The sequence below is a fragment of the Thalassophryne amazonica genome, chromosome 10, assembly GCF_902500255.1.
Source record: "Thalassophryne amazonica chromosome 10, fThaAma1.1, whole genome shotgun sequence".
In the NCBI taxonomy this organism is placed as follows: Eukaryota; Metazoa; Chordata; class Actinopteri; order Batrachoidiformes; family Batrachoididae; genus Thalassophryne; species Thalassophryne amazonica.
The window spans coordinates 68,986,295-69,009,908 of NC_047112.1; the positions used below are offsets into that span (position 1 = coordinate 68,986,295).

Below are 23,614 nucleotides of genomic sequence, written 5' to 3' on the forward strand. Positions count from 1 at the left end.
CCAATGAGTGGGACCTTCACAGTGGCCTCCATAAACTGTAAATGGAAGACGTTCAGATGCACCACGGACTCTTCCTAGAGCTGGTCACCCGTCTAAAGTGAGCAATTGGGGAAGAAGGACCTTAGTCAGGGAGGTGACCAAGAACCCGATGGTCACTCTGTCAGAGCTCCAGCATTCCTCTGTGGAGAGAGGAGAACCTTCCAAAAGGACAATCATCTCTGCAACAATCACCAATCAGGCCTGTATGGTAGAGTGTCCAGACAAAGCCACTCCTTAGTAAAAGGCACATGGCAGCCCGCCTGGAGTTTGACAAAAGGCACCTGAAGGACTCTCAGTCCATGAGAAACAAAATTCTCTAGTCTGATGAGACAAAGGTTGAACTCTTTGACATCATGTTTGGAGGAAACCAGGCACCATCCCTATAGAGAAGCATGGTGGTGGCAGCATCATGCTGTGGGGATGTTTTTCAGCAGCAGGAACTGGGAGACTAGTCAGGATTGAGGGAAAGATGAATGCAGCAATGTACAGAGACATCCAAGATGAAAACCTGCTCCAGAGCACTCTTGACCTCAGACTGGGGCGATGGTTCATCTTTCAGCAGGACAATGACCCGAAGCACACAGCCAAGATATCAAAGGAGAGCCCAGACCCGAATCCGACTGAACATCTCTAGAGATCTGAAAATGGCTGTGCACTGATGCTCCCCATCCAACCTGATGGAGCTTGAGAGGTGCTGCAAAGAGGAATGGGCCAAACTGCCCAAAGATAGGTACACCAAGCTTGTGGCATCATATTCAAGAAGACTTGAGGCTGGAATTTGTGTCAAAGGTGCATCAACAAAGTATTGAGCAAAGGCTGTGAATTCTTATGTACATGTGATTTCTTAGTGTTTTTATTTATAAATTTGCAAATATAACAAAAAACAACAACTTTTAAAATGTCATTATGGGGTGTTGTGGGTAGAATTTTGAGGGAAAAAAAAGAATTTACTCCATTTTGGAATAAGACTGTAACATAATAAAATGTGGAAAAAGTAAAGCACATGGAATACTTTATGGATGCTTTGTAATACCCCTCAGTACAAGAACACTGTTTTACAAAATTGAGGGCAGGTCAGCTGATTTCGAAGAAACACCAACAATAGCTTCAGAGAAGTCACTACACTACAGGAAGTGTGCTGAACAGTGGTGTTCCTTCCTGCACCCAGATTTATCTGCATCAAGCTGAAAAGCCATCGTGAAGACATGTCAAATATTAATCCTGCCTGATAACATTTCAGGGTGAAAAATAACAGACTGGACACATGTACTTTGGTCATGTTTCTGTCTCTAGATGGGATGTTTGGCCAGAGAGTGAGTGCAGGCACATACCTCAGAGTGCGGCTGGCAGACATACCTCATTAGACATGGGGATACCCAAACATAAACCAGCATGAAATTCATAATCCACTCACATGCACGCAAATGCAGTGTGGGGGTGAGTTCATGTCTGCTGGACAGTTCTGCTGTAGTACTCGACAGTGCTGTTTTAGTCCCATTTCTTTGCTGAACACTCCTATCATATGCACACTTGCTGACACAATACTACAACAAATGAGTAACAAACAGAACATGCAAACTTATTCTGGCAGATATTTGTCATGTTGTAATGTTTACTTTTAAAGTTAGCAAAAGAGATTAAAGGTTCGTGAGAAAACAACAAGAGTTCAGTCGACCAAAGCGAAACAGTTCAGAGAGACAGAAAGAATGGAAGAAAGAAAGCGGAGAGAAACGTCTGCTCTCACAGCCCAGCAGGTTTTACAAGCTAACTGTGCGTGCTGCCATCTTCCCAAACACAACCATTTCACCAGATCTCAAAGCCTTCTGCTTATTATGATATTTTAATTACAGACACCACTAATCCCCCTTCTTGTAAACACACCAACTCTGACTCAAACCTTGGAAGAGGTTTTAACAAACTAACCTGAGTAAAAAAGTGCGCGCGCGCACACACACACAGACACACACACACACATCAATTGAACAGTACACTGTGTTCCAGTCCAGGGCTTTTTCTAAACCCAGAAATAGGGGTGCTGCACCCCCTTATTTTGGCTGTGCGACCCTTTGCTGAAATGCTGTTTTTGTATGTTTTTAAATTGTTATGTGTATAAAAATACAAATACCACCCACACATATTAAGTAGTACAACTAAATTGAGGAGGTGGGGGGGTAGTCAGCAAAAAAAAAAAAAAAAAACCCTCCAGAATGCATCCCTGGACGTCAAAATCCCAAAATTTTGACCGCCTGCAACAAAGGCCTGCTTTCACCAAAAAGACCCCCCCCATCTCATATCACCAACACTACATCCACTCTACCTGGATGTTCTCACACTTCCTATCAATGAAACCTGGTCAGGAGTGTTATTTCCCAGGAATGGGAGCCTTGATAAGCCCCAAAATACAAAGTCAACATTGAAACTACAGCCAGATAGTGCGAGCAGAGAAAACACACAGACACTAACTGACCAAGTGACTTATTTGTCCCCTCCTCAAAAACAGGACGTGTTCATTTTCTCACCCTTTCCCACTTTCATTTTCCAGCTTTGTGAATGTTTGTCTGTGTGAAAATGGGCCAAAGCAATTTAAAGTGAGGACAAATGCAGTCAACAAACCAAAAAACAAGGCAGAACATAACAGAATGCAAAAACAGGCTACATAGACTTCAAAATGCTTCTTTTCCTTAGTATGAAAGTGTGTTATAATGTATTATTATTTTTAATGTTTTGTTGTTCATTTGGCTGCTCCCGGTTGTGTCTGGGGTCGCCACAGCGAATACAACCAGATCCGCATTGGTAATTGGCACAAGTTTTACGCCGGATGCCCTTCCTGCTGCAACTCCAGTTTCACCTGGAGAAACACACACAGCCACTGATGTTCCAAAGAGGTCTCCCATCCAAGTACTAACCAGATCCTATTCTGCTTAGCTTCTGAGATCTGACGGGATCAGGCCGACACAGAGCAAAGAGACCGGCTGCTATTATTATTCAAAGAGACTAATAAATTGTATAACAGGCATGAATTCTGCAGAATGACATGTTTGTAAAGCAGAGATGGTGTACACAGGCAGAAACTGAACATTGTGATCTCACACAAATGGTTAGTGAGTGAAATAGAATCTGGTCAGCAGGAGAACAATTTGCTCTTAACAGTCTCCACCTCATTTTACCTTAAACTCCAAGATGCCATCACAAAAGGGTTTCTATATAAAAAATGAAAATGAAATGGTGAACACAGGTTATGGTTTGGCTGCGAAAAAAAATTTCAGTCAGCTTTTTTTTTTTTTTTTTGCTTTAATTCCTGTAGCTGTTCCTGTCCTTCAGGAAGCCTCAGAATGCCCCACTTTGACCAAATTTTTAAAAGCCCCCCCCACACACACTCAGTCACTCTGCTCCCTCACATCTGGTGTCACCGCTTTGCTAAATTTTCCAAGAAAAACCCCTGGCAACAATTCATAAAGTGATTTTGAGTGTGTACAGAGTGAGGTTTTATGAAATGCCGTCATTTGTGCAAAAATAAAACAAACTTCAAATGGACAAAATAGTGAAGGGAGTCTGACAACATATAACTGACAACATATAAACAAACAAAAAGAAAAATACTTGGAGCGCTGCACAGCAAATTCACCTCAATGTAAATGATGAGATGTAATCCAGTTCAGAAGTGATTAAGGAAAAAAGAGAGATGACATGTACATTTTGTCTCACAGCAGCTCCCTGCTGGTCACAGGTTAAAGCTCCTGAAACCAACCGTGACGTCTGAACCGAATCATGACTTCTCTGTACCGAGACACCCAGAATGAATACGCTACAATGCCTAAAAGCCATTGTTGATCATTTGTAAAAAGCTCAATACTTCCTTCAGTTAAAGTGTGGACGTCCCTAATGGGGGGGGACAGCCACTGATGGTCAAGAAGAGAGTGAGGGGGGGAAAGTCTGGTTATTTGTGCTCATTTACCAGTTTGCCGGATTCTCCCTCAGCAAATGCCGCAGTTTTGTCACTGACACCACTGTGGGTCCCTAGAGACAAAAAAAGGGAAATGAAAGTGAAAGCAACAATGAATTAGCAAAGGGGTGATGATGGAGAACGTGAGAAGAACGACTGAGTCTTATGAAGCCTATAAGCACAACAGACTTTAGCTGGGGTTTAAGATTGGGAAGTAGTTAGAAACTACAGATGAAGACTGCGCACACGAGTGTCCTTGAGCACAAATCCATAAAGCAAAGTGCAGGAAATAGTTCACACTGAATGAGGAAGCATCTCATTTCCTGGAGCCACTCTACAAGTGCAGCAGCAAAACGGAAGTCATCATAACTTGGCTCATTGTGGAAAGAGATGAGGCACAAATTCTACATATTATGTTATGAGAAAGAAAATAATCTGTCAAGCCCAATTTTTTATTGAGTCTCCTGTCATATTTCAAATTGTTTGTAATGTGCCCAGCAATTGCATTTCAGTCATGGATCAAATAGGAAATTTCACAGAGGAAGTCTGCAGATATAACCACCTTTATAACACTGCATCAAAAACTACAAAGATGCTCAAATGACCAGGAATTAATGGAGGGAAACAGCACATAGTTGGTTTGAAGGTCGAGGATTGTATAAAGAATTGGAGGTCGTTGAGGCATGCAAGGGTCCAGAAGAAGAAAAATGACTAGCAGCAGTGGTGACGCAGGCAGCAAGAAAAGTCCCGGTCTTGTACATCGTGTTCTTCGTGCCACGCCCCCTTACTGTTCTGGTGGTAAATTGCATTGTGACACCCAGCAGCGCGACGGAGAACTTTGAAAGGGTCATGCCCACGTCGACATGATTGTGTGGCCACGAAGTTATGAAGTTGTAGAAGCGTAAAAAGGGCTTTAGTGAGTCTGTGTTGTCACTTCAGCTGACTGGCTGTGGAATTTAGTTTAATTGTGGCCACTTCGTGTACCCTGCCACTGTGGAATCTTACACAAAGAACTGTTTGTTTTTTGAATGTACGTGACAGATTCACCACCCTGTTCAGTCATCTGATCATTTTGTCTCGTGTATTTTGATGTCTGCCCCTAACTTCATTTATCATGTTGACAGATAAAGAACAACACGCTTGTGTTGGCCATGTTGTGCCAGTATGGTGTGCGTGAAGTCGACTCCAGCCTCGTGTCCCTGGCTGTGTATAGAAGAGCTGATATGTCTGGCCATCAGTCTCTCATTGACATGGAGATAGTTGGGCTTTGTTATATCTGTTCAGGCTGAATTCTGTTTGTTTCTCTATCATCTACCCTGTGACCAGTGCATGACTCCAGACTGGGTGTCAATAGTTAAAATGTAAAAAACTTTGTAAGACTCAAAATTCAACTTGACATTCAGACATGTTTTTGTTTCTTCTCTATCTCACTGTGGAGGAGAGAACCTGTCATTTATGTATCTGTCTATCTATGTATGTATGTATGTATCTATCTGTCTGTCTGTCTTTCTAGCTATCTATCTATCTATCTATCTATCTATCTATCTATCTATCTATCTATCTATCTATCTATCTATCTATATCTATATCTATATATATATATATATATATATATATATACGAGGTCTGTCAGAAAAGTATCGGACCTTTTTATTTTTTTCAAAAACCATATGGATTTGAATCACGTGATTACATCAGCCAAGCTTGAACCTTCGTGCGCATGCGTGAATTTTTTTCAGGCCTGTCGGTTGCGTCATTCGCCTGTGAGCAGGCTTTGTGTGAGCAGTGGTCCACCCCTCTCGTCGGATTTACAGAGCATGTCCTGTGAAGCTTCATCACGGCGTTGCTTTGCGCCATGCGGCTCCACTGCGACGCGCGGAATTCCTCCGCACGTCTGTCTCAATGTGCCGAAAAAGTGCTGATGTCCACGTCTTCCGCAATTCCTGTGCTAGTCAGAGGACGTCCCGGATAAAACACAACGTCCAGTTTGGAAATTAACTGCACATTCCACTGTTACAGGAGTTTTTGTCATGGAAAGAGGAGCGGAGGAATTCCGCGCGTCGCGGTGGAGCAACGCCGTGATGAAGCCTCACAGGACATGTTCTGGTATGTCCAGGCTCATCCACAATTTCTCGGTTAGTCACACGACTGAAAACCGGCTGGAGCACTCCTTAATCTGTGTAATCCCCATAAAATCGTCCCTGAAAGCCAACAGAATTTTCCGAAAGGTGTCCACCTGGAGGTCTCTCACAGTTTCTGGAAAAAATTGATGCAGCAAAGCTCCAAATAGTTCAGACATTTATTCGCAATAAAAATCCGACAAGAGGGGTGGACCACTGCTCACACAAAGCCTGCTCACAGGCGAATGACGCAACCGACAGGCGTGAAAAAACTCACGCATGCGCATGAAGGTTCAAGCTTGGCTGATGCAATCACTCGTGATTCAAATCCATATGGTTTTTAAAAAAAATAAAAAGGTCCGTTATTTTTCTGACAGACCTCGTGTGTATATATATATATATATATATATATATATATATATATATATATTAGGGCTGCAACAACGAATCGATAAAATCGATAAAAATCGATTACAACAGGCATTGGCAACACATTGCGTCATCGATGTGTATGTATATATATGTGTATATATATATATGTGTGTGTATATATATATATATATATATATATATATATATATATATATATATATATATACACATATACCAGTAAAGTTTGGGCACGGTTTCCCATTCAACTTGATGCTTTTAAATGAAATGAAATAATAATTTAAAAAAAATCTGTAGCTTTTCAATTAAGGGGGAAAAAAGAAACAGTATCGGTATCGGCCAAAATGGGTTTGAAAATATCCAATGTCCTACATCACTAATCTTGACAAACCTAGATATTGCAAAGGAACATTTTCCATAATGAGTTGCTTCTTTTGAGTCCATAGACTCTGAACTGAGCTCTTACAGCCGACTGCGCTGCACGTCAGGATGTAATTCATAAAAGCGGGAGGGCATCTCATTTTGGGGGGACAAACCCCGGTTTTGGTCGCTTGTACTTTGTATTATAACATTTGGAAAGAGATGTCATTTGATTTAAAATGGTGATTCACTCTGAAGTTATTAATTCAGACCGAAATCTGTGTGGCTCTTTGGAGCTGCACTCCTAGTCCCACAAAACACAGGATATTATTATCATTATTATTATTATTTCCTTTACTTGATGGACGACATCTGTTTCCGCACCGGCAGGTGGTCACGCCAGAGAACCATCGCGTAAAACTCTGGTGTGGAACATTGGACGATTCTTGTTTCTTGCCCGCAACAAGACAAGAGTCCCAGTTCATGACTTTAATCCACACAGAGCGACTCATGATTGACATGTTTAAATGGCTTTGAGAGGGATTCATGAAGACATTGCGGACTTGCCGCTTCTGAAAACCAGCGAAGCAGAGAACCAGCAAACAGCAGGTCGAAGCGCTGCTTCATTGCTTCAAGCAGACCCGTTGCAGTCTGCAATCAACATAGAGAAATGATCATTTTCCCAATAAATACTCTCAAAAACAATGGCTGCTCTGAAGCCACTGTTGTAAACTGTGAACTGCGGCCTATCGCACCAGCATGCGGCTGTTATTTGTCGTTGAATGTTGTTATTACATCATTTATTTCATGATTTACTTTGCTATGTATTATTGTTGGCAATATTGTTTTAATACATTCAGCCAATAAAGGAGGGGGGGGAGAAGAGAGAGAGAGAGTGTTAAAGTGTTAGTGGCTAACTAGACTTACTGAGACGACTGTCTCTCTTCGTCAGAATCAGTCACAACGTGTTTCCTTCTCAGATGTTCCTGCATCGCCATTGTACTTCCGTGGAAGGCAGTACAACTGCCTTGCCTTGCAGATTTTGCATTGCACTTTTCTCTCTTTTATTTGGTTAAAATGTTCCCAAACTTTTGAGCTCCATTTACTTGCTAGCCATTATATTGTTTTGGGCATAACTTTTCTGGTGACATTATGGCTGACCCGTATTACCATGACTGCGCATGTGCGTCATGGACAGAAATGCAGCGAAAAGTACAGCAGCAGCTTTGAGAGGAAAACAAAGCTTAAAAAATAAACAATGACGTAGATTAATAAATTAGTCGCCGACGATTTTGATAGTCAACGTAATCATGACTAGTCAACTAATCTTGGCAGCCCTACTGTGTAGGGATCTCTTCATGCTACCAGACACTTCCCATGACATTTTTACCTGTTCAGTGAATAGCAGACAGGGGTGGTGGCCAAGCTGTTAGTGTGCTTGTTTCCAGAGCGAAATGTTCCTTTTGAAGGTCACCTCTGCCCATTCTTCACGTAGAGGGGTGTGTGTGTGTGTGTGTGTGTGTGTGTGTGTGTGTGTGTGTGTGTGTGTGTGTGTGTGTGTGTGTGTGTGTGTGTGTGTGTGCGTGTCTGTGTGTGCGCTCCGGCAAGTTAGCCGGCTGCTAACCACGGAAAGGACCTCCTGAATGGAGGCGTCTCACAGCACTCACTCCCCGTCTCAGTGAGAGATACGCCTCCAGCAAAGAGAAGCAAAGGCAGCACTTGTGGTTCACAGACGTTTCACAGAGTTTTCCTATATCAAAAAACCCTGTGGTTGTATCTGAAAATTCAGATCCATGAATTACGTTGGTATCACAACCCGATACCAATACTGGATCAGATCAGCCCCATCCCTAATTGAAATGCCTGTGTTTGAGTTTGAACAGTAGTAAATTACAGTGTCATCTGCATAAAGATGATTGAAGGCATTTGATAGGTTTGCACACAGATCAGTAATAAAAATTGTGAATAAAATAGGTACTAAAACTGAACCTTGAGGAACACCTTTTGTGACCTCAAGGAAAATGGAACTAATGCCAGCCATCTGAACACACTGCATCCTACTTGCCAAGTAATCTGCAAACTGAGACAATATGTGTAGAGTCACCATGTTTGTAAAGAGTTTCTGCACTCTAAAAAATGAACCGCTGTCTCACCCAGAAAAAGTGATGTACAATTTGCATAGATTTTTTTAAAGTTATTTCAACTTAACTAGAGAAGTCTTGTGGTATTAACTCAGTTGAATGTTGAAATAACTAAGGTGAAATAACTTTAAAAAATCTATGCAAATTGTTAGATTTATTTTTCTCGTTGAGACAGCAATTCCTTTTTTAGAATGTAACAAGAGACTGTGATCCACGATGTCAAATGCCTTTTGAAAGACCAAGAAACAAAACTTTGTAGAATCCAGTGCCTCAAACACATCATTTAAAATGTGTAGAATAGCAGTAACAGTGTGACGTTGTTTCCTAAAACGGACTATAAAGTATTGTTTGACTCTAAAAAAAAAAATGTTTTAGTTTTCACAGACCAATTTCTCAAATACTTTTGCCAAAATGCCTAATTTTGAAATATAGGTCTCTAATTATTCATATTTGAAGGTTTGCCTCCTTTTCTTTTAGCAGTGAGACGACAAAAAAAAAAACAGATTTCCAAACTTTAGGGATTTTGTTTCTGCTTATTTCCACATTAAAAATACAAGTTGCTCAGCAATCAGATCTACAGCCAACTTTAAAAAAAATGTATCCAAACCATCAGGACCAGCTGATTTTTTGGAATCCAACATCTTTAGCGTCAGGTTTAAACTGAAATGGACAGTCGGCAGAAAGACATCTTACACTTCACTATTTTTTTAAGATCACTGTTGAGGCAGTCAAACAAATGCCCTGATTTAATGAAATGCTTATTAAAATAATTTAACATAGCACATTAATCAGTCAGATTTGTGGAATCTTTGACCACAAAGTTCGGCAGCTCACTAGGAGATGTAGCACCAGAAGCATATCTCACAACCTTCCAAAAATTTTTTTTTTTTTTTTAATTTTAAATTAATCTTTTTAAATTTTCTGTGATTTTAGATAAATAAAATTCAGATTTAGCTAAGAAGGTGCATTTGTTGCAGAGTTGACAAAAAGTTATCCAGTCAGCCTGTTTTCATTTTTTGTGCCTTGGTTTTTAAAAGAACGGTCCCTTTCTTTAAAAGGCTTCTATGTTCAGTGCAAAACCGAGGATTATTCTGCCACATTATCCTAAATGTATGTAATGGAGCATGTTTACACACACACACACACACACACACACACACACACACACACACACACACACACACACACACACACACACACACATATATGAGGTCTGTTAGAAAAGTATCGGACCTTTTTATTTTTAGCAAAAACCATATGGATTTGAATCACGTGTGATTGCATCAGCCAAGCTTGAACCTTCGTGCGCATGCGTGAGTTTTTTTCACGCCTGTCGGTTGCGTCATTCGCCTGTGAGCAGGCTTTGTGTGAGCAGTGGTCCACCCCCTCGTCGGATTTTTATTGCGAATAAATGTCTGAATGATTTGGAGCTTTGCTGCATCAAATTTTTCCAGACTGTGAGAGACCTCCAGGTGGACACCATTCGGAAAATTCATATAGCTTTCAGCGACAATTTTATGGGGATTACACAGATTAAGGAGTCCTCCAGCCGGTTTAAGGACCGCCCACAGCGTCTGAGAGCGCGGCGCACTCCGAGCGCCGATCGACAGGCTGACACCCTGCTGAAACAACCAGATCATTTCCAACGTGAAGGCTTTGTTGATCCGGGACGTCGTCTGACTTCCACAAAAAAAGGCAGAAGGCGTGGACATCAGCACTTTTTCGGCACATTCCACTGTTACAGGAGTTTTTTTCATGGAAAGAGGAGCAGAGGTATGCACCACCGTGCCGCTCATGGCGCGGCACAAAACCACCTCCGTGTTGGTCTCACAGGACAGCTTTCAGATGGCTCAGACGGTTTTCGGTGGCTTTTCAGTCGTGTGACTATCCGAGAAATTGTGCATGAGCTGGACATGCCCCAACATGTCCTGTGAGGCTTCATCACAGTGTAGCTTTGCGCCATGCGGCTCCGCTGTGACACACGGAATTCCTCCGTCCCTCTTTCCATGACAAAAACTCCTGTAACAGTGGAATGTGCCGTTCATTTCTAAACTGGACGCTGTGTTGATCCGGGACGCCGTCTGACTAGCACAGAAATTGCAGAAGACATGGACATCAGCACTTTTTCGGCACATTGAGACAGACATGCGGAGGAATTCCGTCAGGACACACGTTTCCCCTGTGGGCGGTCTTTAAACCGGCTGGAGCACTCCTTAATCTGTGTAATCCCCATAAAATCGCCGCTGAAAGCCATATGAATTTTCCGAATGGTGTCCACCTGGAGGTCTCTCACAGTTTCTGGAAAAATTTGATGCAGCAAAGCTACAAATCGTTCAGACATTTATTTGCAATAAAAATCCGACAAGAGGGGTGGACCACTGCTCACAGAAAGCGTGCTCACAGGCGAATGACGCAACAGACAGGCGTGAAAAAACTCACGCATGCGCACGAAGGTTCAAGCTTGGCTGATGCAATCACACGTGATTCAAATCCATATGGTTTTTGCAAAAAATAAAAAGGTCGGATACTTTTCTAACAGACCTCGTATATATATATATGTATATATGTGTGTGTGTGTGTGTGTGTGTGTGTGTATGTATGTATGTATATACATGCACACACACTCACTCACACACACCCTGCCCATTCTCCATGTGATGTGGAGTTGCATCAGGAAGGGCATCCAGTGTAAAAACATGTGCCAAAATCAACATGCAGCTCCACTTCAGATCTGCTGTGGTGACTGAGAGTGAAACGAGGGAGAAGCCAAAGGGACTTACTAATTACATTTGCCGCCATCTTTTATTGAATCCTGCTTTGGTTAAAAAAGATATCAGCATTATATATTGACCTTTGGCTGACCTGCTCTCTAAATACTGGCATCGGCCATCAAGAAACTCATATCAGTCAATCACTAGTGTGATTGCGAAAGTAGAAAAACACTCTGAGCACTTTTTGCTGTAGAAATCACTTTTACACGTATTCTTTTGTAGTGTGTGTTCCCCTATCTGATAAATTCACTTTTTAGTTTTGCATTGTTTGAAGTATTTTGACACATTTATAGCCTTAAGTCTATGCAGGGTTAAACTGTAAGGTGTGTGTGTGTGTGTGTGTGTGTGTGTGTGTGTGTGTGTGTGTGTGTGTGTGTGTGTGTGTGTGTGTGTGTGTTTGGGATGGGTGGGGGCTTCTTGTGATGCATGTGATCAAAATTATTTTTATTGTTGCCACTGTGACACATATACAGTATTCTTGTGAAAACAACAGGCTGTGACATAAACTGTGCGCCAAACCACAGTTTTTACAACAGATTAATCTCCAGATACGTGACGTTTGTATTTCCCTGACATGTAAATTTGTACATTTTCATAAGGCATCTGTTAGTCAAAGTTAGTAGTAAAAAATGACTACTCTTTCCCAAATGAAAACCTTTATTTCATACATTAAATTATGGTGCCGTTAAGCATTTTTTACATTTTTATGTGTTAGCTTGGATGCAATATCGCTGACATAAATAAGTGCACTGTTGATACCATATATCTTGACTGGCTGTTATATATTTTTTGACTTGCTGACTGCTCTCTTCACAGCTTTGCAGTGTGTGGATGATGTGAAGCCGTGCGTGAACAATGCTACATGTCTGACTTTCAGCAATGGCACTGGATACTGCAGGTAAGACTGCTGAGTGTTTGGAATTTGTTCATAGGTTTTCTTGTTTACGTATCTTGTCCAGTCAATGCAGATACTCTATAAAGAACATGGAAACAGCAATGGGAAAACCCCACCAGGGAAACCGTGACTATAAAGCCAGTTCAATGTTTTTTATGTGCTCAGGACATGAGGTTTTGTTCAGACACCAAAGGGTGAATAAAAAAGGCTGCTGTGTTTGATAAAGTACAAAAGTACTGGGCGCATTACCAATACACACATTTCAACCTCCATGTTTTTTAAGACATTTTGGAGGTTTAAGTACAGTTCTCTTCGGTATTTCCAGTATTTTGTGTCGTCCACTCATTTGAAGTTCCTATTTCCAGGGTTGGATGAGAATTTTTTTTATTACATGAGAAACGCCCGTTTATTGCAGCTGATGAGAAAACAAAATATGAAGCTTGTAATTGAATCCATAGACAATCTGTTCAAATACATTTCTTTTGCCTGTGCTGTGATGCATGGCAACTCTTAAGGGCCCTGCGAGGTAGGTTTCTCATGCTATATCAGGCTTTGAAGGAAACATATTTAATTGGCCTCTGTGATGTGCGTCTTCCCCTTTCTGACAGCTCTGTCAAGTTTGTAATTAAGGCTGAGCCGTGTTTATAATTGTGCTGTCACTCTCAGAACAAACTCCCAATAAAAACACACCGTAACTGGTTCACGGTCGTATCAGGTTACATGACGTGTGATGTGAATCACATCGTGTGTCTGTTTCCACAGCTTTTTGGAATTTTCAACACTGCACTGCATTTGTAAAAATTAGAAAGAACACATCTTCATCATAGTTTGAATTCCCTCTGTTGTTAAGGGCCCCTTCACACATAGTGTAACACAGTGGTAAAACATACCACTGCCCCAGCTTTTTTTGAATTGTGTTGCAGGCAACCATTTCAAAATGAGCAAATATTTGCACAAGAACAGTAAAGTTTATCAGTTTGAACATTAAATATCTTGTCTTTGTGGTGTATTCAATTGAATATAGATTGAAGAGGATTTGCAAATCATTGTATTCTGTTTTTATTTACATTTCACACAACGTCCCAACTTCATTGGAATTGGGGTTGTATGTTTTTATGTATTTCCACACAAGCACACACGTGCGTGTCCATCAAAACATGGGACGTGTGCTGCAGCTGTGATGTCCAGAACCAGAAATGTCTCAACAGCTGTTGCCAGCCAGCCACGCCCCCTGTCCTGTCAGCGCACAGACCAAGATGTCACTCTGTGATCAGATGAGAGATGCCTCGCCTGCAGGGGTGGGGGGACCACACACCACACGCACAGATGTGTTGTGGCGTTGTGGGGGGAGCTGACACTCTGGCACGCCACATGTACACTCGGCAATTTCACAGTCATGGGGCACTTAGACAAATTTTACATCCACCTCGACAGTGACCGTCTGTTGACGGTTTTCGTGATGATAGCATGGATGGCCACACACATTTTCTAAGTGCCAAGCGAGCGGTGTTGGATGTTTGTTTGTGTCAGCTGGAATTTGGCCGGTGTGCGCAAATAGTTGTAGCAGCAGGTGTATGAGGCGTTGTGGGCAGCTATGATTATTACCTCCGCCAAGGACATTATGTTTTCAGTCGCGTTTGTCTGTTTGTCAGCAGGATAACGCAAAAAGTTTTGAACGGATTTTGATGAAATTTTGTGGAGTGGTTGGAAATGACAAGAGGAACAAGTGATTAAATTTTAGTGGTGATCCGGATCACGATCCGGATCCCGATGCTAACGCGTTAGCATGTCTATGCCATTTTCAATGTTAAAAGTTAGCATTAAGCAGTTGCAGCTGTCATCACGTTTGGGTGCATTTGTTTTCAAATTGTAATATTTCTTAAATTTATTTTTGTTTATATATTAATAATCTAATGATTATTATATACAATTTTAGAGAAAGAGACAAAAAGAAATAGATCACTGTGCCAAGGAGGGAATCTCTTTAGGATCAGTGACCCTATGGCCTTGTTTAGAGAAGTGTTTCATAAATGTTAAAAAATTCATATATTTGTAGTTTAGTTGAATAATAAATTGAATTTTGTCTCTTATTTGTTTTTGTCTATAAGCACATGCAATATCAATATCAGTGCTCAGATGACAGTAGCTTCTGGGAAAGGTGCAAGTTGCAATAAACTGTGATGCCAAGCGCTAAGGATACATGCTATCCAGTCACAGCAGATGAAACTTTTTTTTACTACTGAGCAAACACCATTGTTAGACGTTTTTAGGTTCAATGATTCCACGGCGTGTAGATGTTATGACGTCAGTGACCCCATGGCCTTGGCGGAGGTTTGCACTCTCTGAGTGCTTCTAGTTTTACATGTTTTGCACACAATTCCTGCTTCATGCGCACTTTCTGTGCAAATTCACACTATGTGTGAAGGGGCCCTAACTGAAGGTCACATTTTGTGTGTGTGTGTGTGTGTGTGTGTGTGTGTGAGCCAAGTGGTCTCAGTCCTTTTTTTTAAAGGATCAAAACTGATGACCTGTGTGTGATGTATTGAAAAGATGGAAAGAAGCTGAAGAGGAATTGGCAAAAGAAAAATAAAAAGTGAAATGACAATTAAAAAAATACCCCAAATTTTCATTTTAAAATCATTTTAAAATGAAAAATGTTTAAAAGTGTTGATGCCTTTGGAAATATATTCATTACTTAGCATTTAGTCAGTCAGTAATTGTTCTGTATTAAATGATGATATTGAAGTTTTTTTTAAGATACCAACATTCGGCCTGTCAACTGAGAGAAAGTAAGATTTCAGTTTAGAAGAGTCAGCTGACATGGTGCAGGCTTACAGTTTTAATGTTAATCGTATTAGTTAATCATATTAAAATATAATTAACTAGCCCCCCCCTTTTCTTGTTTGTGCCAAACTACAGGCAGATATGAGCAGCTACAGACACAGACACACACACGTGTATGCACATTCTTTTAATGGGCGCGCCTGATCCTATTTGCACTGTTTTACTAATCAAAAGTCTGATTGTATTAAAAACTTAATTATGCATTGGTTGGTATTCCCAACAAATTAAAGGCAGCTGGTTGTGGGTAACCAGCCGTTGTGGCCTTTTGCTTTAAGCTGGCCAGTTTATGTCACATGGACCAGTTGATGGGTCAGACACAGGTTAGCAGTATAATTCAATTACAGCGTTCTGATGTCAGTAAGTGATACCACTGTGAGAAGCTGACGGGCAGTTGAGTCCTTCTTTTTTCTTCCCCCAGATACTTTGAGACCCTCCACATGAATTTTCAGTTGCACCAAACACAGATGCAAACATGCCTGTATGATTTACATCACCAATCATATGGCGTTCAGCAGGGATCTGTTTTGGTTTCTGCAGACTCATTTGTCGGGGGACTGGCCAAATTCCACTCAGCTTAATGACATAATTTTCTGCTAAATGCTCCATAAGCAGTTTGTCATTATATCTCAAATTACTATGCGTGTTATGAACAATTATTTTCATAATCGATTAATTGGTCAAGTTTGATCACTTGGGGATTAAAAAGCTATCTTATGAATGTGGTCATGCTGATTGCAAAATTTCAGTTTCACAGATATAAATATTGCAGTGGAAAACATTATTTTATGCATTGGCTAATGAAAGTATGTACATTATAAAAATATATCCATTATATTTCATGATTAATTAAAAATAATTTATTGTTTTTCATGGTTCTCAGCATGAACAGAAAAGTTAACATGTTGAATACTTGAACCACATTTAATATTTTTAGTGTTATGTTACAACTCATTTTTAGTCACGGTTCCAGCACTCATTCCGTGTTCATGTCATTGGTTTTACGTGTGTGAAATGTGTTGTCCTTTGTGCTACTGGATTGGTCAGTAAAGTTGTCACCTGCAGGTTCCTCATACGAGACATTTTTTGCAATATTGTGGCACAGCCACAGCTGTCATTTATGAATAAACAAAAACGTTCATTAATCTCTTTCCCAGTTCATCGGTTTTTCAGGTAGGTGCACTCAGCAGATTTTCATGACAATGTCAGTTGTAAGTGATTTGTTTATTTTTCAGTATTCACAGTTAGCATTCAGATCCACGCTAATTTGTCAGGTAGTGACAGACACAACAACTCACTAGCTGTTTGACCAAAGTGATACCTATCAACTGTACAGCAATTTAACCTGATAAATTCAAGTATGTTTCACTGAATGATAAGTCAGATTTTATCAGTTGCCGCCATCTGTCAAATGCAGTATGTGGAACCAATAATTAAGCGTCAATAATATTAGCGTCAATAATTAACCTGGCTTGTAGTGGGCCTTATGTTGTGTGTGATGTCAGTGACCCAACTAATCAATAATTCATCATATCATGGAACTTCTGGATCATATTTTTTGAGGTGGCAGTTCTGGGTCTTCCTGATCTTGCTCTATCTTCGACACTTGTTCTGCCACTTTTGAATTCGGCTGACCAGCGTTTAACTGTAGCTTAAGACGGAGTGTCCTCTCCGAGTGTCCTCACGATGTCCCCATGGACCTTCTTTGGAGACGTTTCCTTTTTCACAGCACACCCACCAGCTTTGTCCATTTGTCGATCTGACACAGTCCTACTCACCTCCCTGAAATATTGCCTCTGCAACATTCTCAAGAGAATTGTTTGTTTCTCAGAATGCAAAAGATGCAGAACCACACCTTACTTTTCATTCACCCTCTTTACAGTCCATTCTCCTGTTAGACATCAAAAAGATCGCACAGTTCAGTCTCTCTGATAACAATTACTGATTCCTTAGAAATTTGGGACTTGGAAACAACTCCGTGTGAAAGAGTTTGATGGGAAAGAACTAGTAGGTGCATAGCAGGGCCTGATGATGAGAAGTTGTCAAACCGGTGACACTGCAAGCCATTGGCTTTGGGCGTGAGAACAGTGTGTGCTTATAACACGTTTTGGGCTGTCGCTGGGTGAGGAGCTGTTTGTGTAAGACAGCATTGCTCAAAGAACATACAGTAGTGTTCAGAATAATAGTAGTGCTATGTGACTAAAAAGATTAATCCAGGTTTTGAGTATATTTCTCACTGTTACATGGGAAACAAGGTACCAGTGGATTTAGTAGATTCTCACAAAACCAGCAAGACCAAGCATTCATGATATGCGCACTCTTAAGGCTATGAAATTGGGCTATTAGTAAAAAAAAGTAGAAAAGGGGGTGTTCACAATAATAGTAGTGTGGCATTCAGTCAGTGAGTTCGTCAGCTTTGTGGAACAAACAGGTGTGAATCAGGTGTCCCCTATGTAAGGATGAAGCCAGCACCTGTTGAACATGCTTTTCTCTTTGAAAGCCTGAGGAAAATGGGACGTTCAAGACATTGTTCAGAAGAACAGTGTGGTTTGATTAAAAAGTTGATTGGAGAGGGGAAAACTTATACACAGGTGTAAAAAATTATAGGCTGTTCATCTACAATGATCTCCAATGCCTTAAAATGGACAGAACAACCAGAGACGCGTGGAAGAAAACGGAAAACAACCATCAAAATGGATAGAAGAATAACCAGAATGGCAAAGGCTCATCCATTGATCAGCTCCAGGATGATCAAAGACAGTCTGGAGTTACCTGTAAGTGCTGTGACAGTTAGAAGACGCCTGTGTGAAGCTAATTTATTTGCAAGAATCCCCCGCAAAGTGCCTCTGTTAAATAAAAGACGTGCAGAAGAGGTTACAGTTTGCCAAAGAACACATCAACTGGCCTAAAGAGAAATGGAGGAATATGTTGCAGACTGATGAGAGTAAAATTGTTCTTTTTGGGTCCAAGGGCCGCAGACAGTTTGTGAGACGACCCCCAAACTCTGAATTCAAGCCACAGTTCACAGTGAAGACAGTGAAGCATGGTGGTGCAAGCATCATGATATGGGCATGTTTCTCCGACTATGGTGTTGGGCCTATATATCGCATACCAGGTATCATGGATCAGTTTGGATATGTCAAAATACTTGAAGAGGTCATGTTGCCTTATGCTGAAGAGGACATGCCCTTGAAATGGGTGTTTCAACAAGACAGTGACCCCAAGCACACTAGTAAACGAGCAAAATCTTGGTTCCAAATCAACAATATTAATGCCTCACAGATGTGAAGAAATCATGAAAAACTGTGGTTATACAACTAAATACTAGTTTAGTGATTCACATGATTGCTAAAAAAGCAGTTTGAACATAATAGTTTTGAGTTTGTAGCGTCAACAGCAGATGCTACTATTATTGTGAACACCCCCTTTTCTACTTTTTTTTTTTACTAATAGCCCAATTTCATAGCCTTAAGCGTGTGCATATCATGAATGCTTCATCTTGTTGGATTTGTGAGAATAAACTGAATCTACTGGTACCTTGTTTCCCATGTAACAATAAGAAATATACTCAAAACCTGGATTAATCTTTTTAGTCACACAGCACTACTACTACAACCCCTGGCAAAAATTATGGAATCACCGGCCTTGGAGGATGTTCATTCAGTTGTTTAATTTTGTAGAAAAAAAGCAGATCACAGACATGACACAAAACTAAAGTCATTTCAAATAGCAACTTTCTGGCTTTAAGAAACACTATAAGAAATCAGGAAACAAAATTGTGGCAGTCAGTAACGGTTACTTTTTTAGACCAAGCAGAGGGAAAAAAATATGGACTCACTCATTTCTGAGGAATAAATTATGGAATCACCCTGTAAATTTTCATCCCCAAAACTAACACCTGCATCAAATCAGATCTGCTTGTTAGTCTGCATCTAAAAAGGAGTGATCACACCTTGGAGAGCTGTTGCACCAAGTGGACTGACATGAATCATGGCTCCAACACGAGAGATCAATCAATCAATCAATCAATTTTTTTTTATATAGCGCCAAATCACAACAAACAGTTGCCCCAAGGCGCTTTATATTGTAAGGCAAGGCCATACAATAATGATGTAAAACCCCAACGGTCAAAACGACCCCCTGTGAGCAAGCACTTGGCTACAGTGGGAAGGAAAAACTCCCTTTTAACAGGAAGAAACCTCCAGCAGAACCAGGCTCAGGGAGGGGCAGTCTTCTGCTGGGACTGGTTGGGGCTGAGGGAGAGAACCAGGAAAAAGACATGCTGTGGAGGGGAGCAGAGATCGATCACTAATGATTAAATGCAGAGTGGTGCATACAGAGCAAAAAGAGAAGAAACAGTGCATCATGGGAACCCCCCAGCAGTCTACGTCTATAGCAGCATAAACTAAGGGATGGTTCAGGGTCACCTGATCCAGCCCTAACTATAAGCTTTAGCAAAAAGGAAAGTTTTAAGCCTAATCTTAAAAGTAGAGAGGGTGTCTGTCTCCCTGATCTGAATTGGGAGCTGGTTCCACAGGAGAGGAGCCTGAAAGCGAAGGCTCTGCCTCCCATTCTACTCTTACAAACCCTAGGAACTACAAGTAAGCCTGCAGTCTGAGAGCGAAGCGCTCTATTGGGGTGATATGGTACTACGAGGTCCCTAAGATAGATGGGACCTGATTATTCAAAACCTTATAAGTAAGAAGAAGAATTTTAAATTCTATTCTAGAATTAACAGGAAGCCAATGAAGAGAGGCCAATATGGGTGAGATATGCTCTCTCCTTCTAGTCCCCGTCAGCACTCTAGCTGCAGCATTTTGAATTAACTGAAGACTTTTTAGGGAACTTTTAGGACAACCTGATAATAATGAATTACAATAGTCCAGCCTAGAGGAAATAAATGCATGAATTAGTTTTTCAGCATCACTCTGAGACAAGACCTTTCTGATTTAGAGATATTGCGTAAATGCAAAAAAGCAGTCCTACATATTTGTTTAATATGCGCTTTGAATGACATATCCTGATCAAAAATGACTCCAAGATTTCTCACAGTATTACTAGAGGTCAGGGTAATGCCATCCAGAGTAAGGATCTGGTTAGACACCATGTTTCTAAGATTTGTGGGGCCAAGTACAATAACTTCAGTTTTATCTGAGTTTAAAAGCAGGAAATTAGAGGTCATCCATGTCTTTATGTCTGTAAGACAATCCTGCAGTTTAGCTAATTGGTGTGTGTCCTCTGGCTTCATGGATAGATAAAGCTGGGTATCATCTGCGTAACAATGAAAATTTAAGCAATACCGTCTAATAATACTGCCTAAGGGAAGCATATATAAAGTGAATAAAATTGGTCCTAGCACAGAACCTTGTGGAACTCCATAATTAACTTTAGTCTGTGAAGAAGATTCCCCATTTACATGAACAAATTGTAATCTATTAGACAAATATGATTCAAACCACCGCAGCGCAGTGCCTTTAATACCTATGGCATGCTCTAATCTCTGTAATAAAATTTTATGGTCAACAGTATCAAAAGCAGCACTGAGGTCTAACAGAACAAGCACAGAGATGAGTCCACTGTCCGAGGCCATAAGAAGATCATTTGTAACCTTCACTAATGCTGTTTCTGTACTATGATGAATTCTAAAACCTGACTGAAACTCTTCAAATAGACCATTCCTCTGCAGATGATCAGTTAGCTGTTTTACAACTACCCTTTCAAGAATTGAAAGGGTAGTTGTAGGGAGAGATGAAAGGGAGAGATGTCAATTGAAACAAAGGAGAGGATTATCAAACTCTTAAAAGAGGGTAAATCATCACGCAATGTTGCAAAAGATGTTGGTTGTTCACAGTCAGCTGTGTCTAAACTCTGGACCAAATACAAACAACATGGGAAGGTTGTTAAAGGCAAACATACTGGTAGACCAAGGAAGCCATCAAAGCGTCAAGACAGAAAACTTAAAGCAGTATGTCTCAAAAATCGAAAATGCACAACAAAAGAAATGAGGAACGAATGAGAGGAAACTGGAGTCAACGTCTGTGACCGAACTGTAAGAAACCGCCTAAAGGAAATGGGATTTACATACAGAAAAGCTAAACGAAAGCCATCATTAACACCTAAACAGAAAAAAACAAGGTTACAATGGGCTAAAGAAAAGTAGTTGTGGACTGTGGATGACTGGATGAAAGTCATATTCAGTGATGAATCTCGAATCTGCATTGGGCAGGTGATGATGCTGGAACTTTTGTTTGGTGCCGTTCCAATGAGATTTATAAAGATGACTGCCTGAAGAGAACATGCAAATTTCCACAGTCATTGATGATATAGGGCTGCATGTCAGTAAAGGCACTGGGGAGATGGCTGTCATTACATCATCAATAAATGCACAAGTTTACATTGATATTTTGGAGACTTTTCTTATCCCATCAACTGAAAGGATGTTTGGGGATGATGAAATCATTTTTCAAGATGATAATGCATCTTGCCTTAGAGCAAAAACTGTGAAAACATTCCTTGCAAAAAGACACAAAGGGTCAATGTCATGTCCTGCAAATAGTCCGGATGTTAATCCAATTGAAAATCTTTGGTGGAAGTTGAAGAAAGTGGTCCATGACAAGGCTCCAACCTGCAAAGCTGATCTGGCAACAGCAATCAGAGAAAGTTGGAGCCAGATTGATGAAGAGTACTGTTTGTCACTCATTAAGTCCATGCCTCAGAGACTGCAAGCTGTTATAAAAGCCAGAGGTGGTGCAAAAAATACTAGTGATGTGTCGGAGTGTTCTTTTGTTTTTCATGATTCCATAATTTTTTCCTCAGAATTGAGTGATTCCATATTTTTTTCCCTCTGCTTGGTCTAAAAAAGTAACTGTTACTGACTGCCACAATTATTTTTCCTGATTTCTTATAGTGTTTCTTAAAGCCAGAAAGTTGCCATTTGAAATGACTTTAGTTTTGTGTCATGTCTGTGATCTGTTTTTTTTCTACAAAATTAAACAACTGAATGAACATCCTCCGAGGCCGGTGATTCCATAATTTTTGCCAGGGGTTGTATTCTGAACACTACTGTAGATGTTGTCTGATGAGGTCCTAAGAGCTTTAAAACAGTGGTATTGTTTTTGGGCCACAGTTGCTGATACTAAGGTAGAATTTAAATGACTGAGTTAACACCTGAGCAGATGGAGCAGGACTGGGGCTTCACCACCCAAACTATAGCCCTACGTGTAATTTTGGGCTGTGGTTAACTCTCTCACAGACTTTCTCTGTTTCATTTTCCTTTACAATCATTGTCTTACCCCTTTACATTGACTCAGAAAAGGTGTCTTGAAAATGATGGATGAGAGATACTGTGTTGTGCAACCCTATTTGATCTGACAAATAGAATTTGCCGGTGGGCAGACAGAGGAAGAGAAAGGGCAAAAGAAAGCCGGATGCCTGTTTTCAGGTAATCTGAGGAGGAATACCTTGAAGCACAACTCCTAAATAATGATGAGGGGGGGAAGGGAGAAGAGGCAGAAGCCGAGCCAGCAGTAATTTCCCTCTTTCTGTGCCTCCTTCATCAAATTGTCACTCATCTATCCGTCCCTCAGTTCCTGCCTTTGCTTCAGAGATTGAGGTGACGTCTCTCAGTGGCTCTCCTATAGAACCCTTCACTCCACAGTTTTCTTTGTGTCTTTTCACCCTGTATACAGGACAACATTTCATAGTCTTTGACATACAACAACACCCCGAAGACCAAAGTCGTTCTTTGTGTTTTGAAATGCAGAATGTGCACAGGTACTAGTTCTCCAACGTGGGATATCCTGTATCTATAACATCACTCACACTGGTTCTACACCATCATTCCAAAATGGCCACTTTGTATTTTGAAGACTAGTCTGAGTGCAGTGTGCAGACTTTTTTCATCCTTGTGTACAACGGTGATGGATTAACCAAACGAGGCAGGCCTTGATTTGTAAATTTTCAGGTAGAACCAGCTGACTTCTAACTTGAAAAACATAAGGGCCAGTCAGAATTTCATGGAGCCGCTAACGGCCCTTTCACACCGGGTCCACTTTGAGTTGCCTTGTGTGGCATCATGAAAGCACCATGTGGATGCAACTGAGTGCCGAGATGAT

At 40.8% G+C, this 23,614-nt stretch overlaps 1 protein-coding gene across 1 annotated transcript in view; it reads left to right on the forward strand.

Annotated features, from left to right (window-relative positions):
• The window catches only part of notch2 (notch receptor 2), a 153,227-nt gene that overhangs the window by 74,790 nt on the left and 54,823 nt on the right, over window positions 1-23,614 (forward strand). The window contains exon 2 of the mRNA XM_034180208.1: window positions 12,581-12,662. Within this exon, the coding sequence (XP_034036099.1) occupies window positions 12,581-12,662 (82 nt within the window). The remainder of the gene's footprint in view (window positions 1-12,580; window positions 12,663-23,614) is intronic.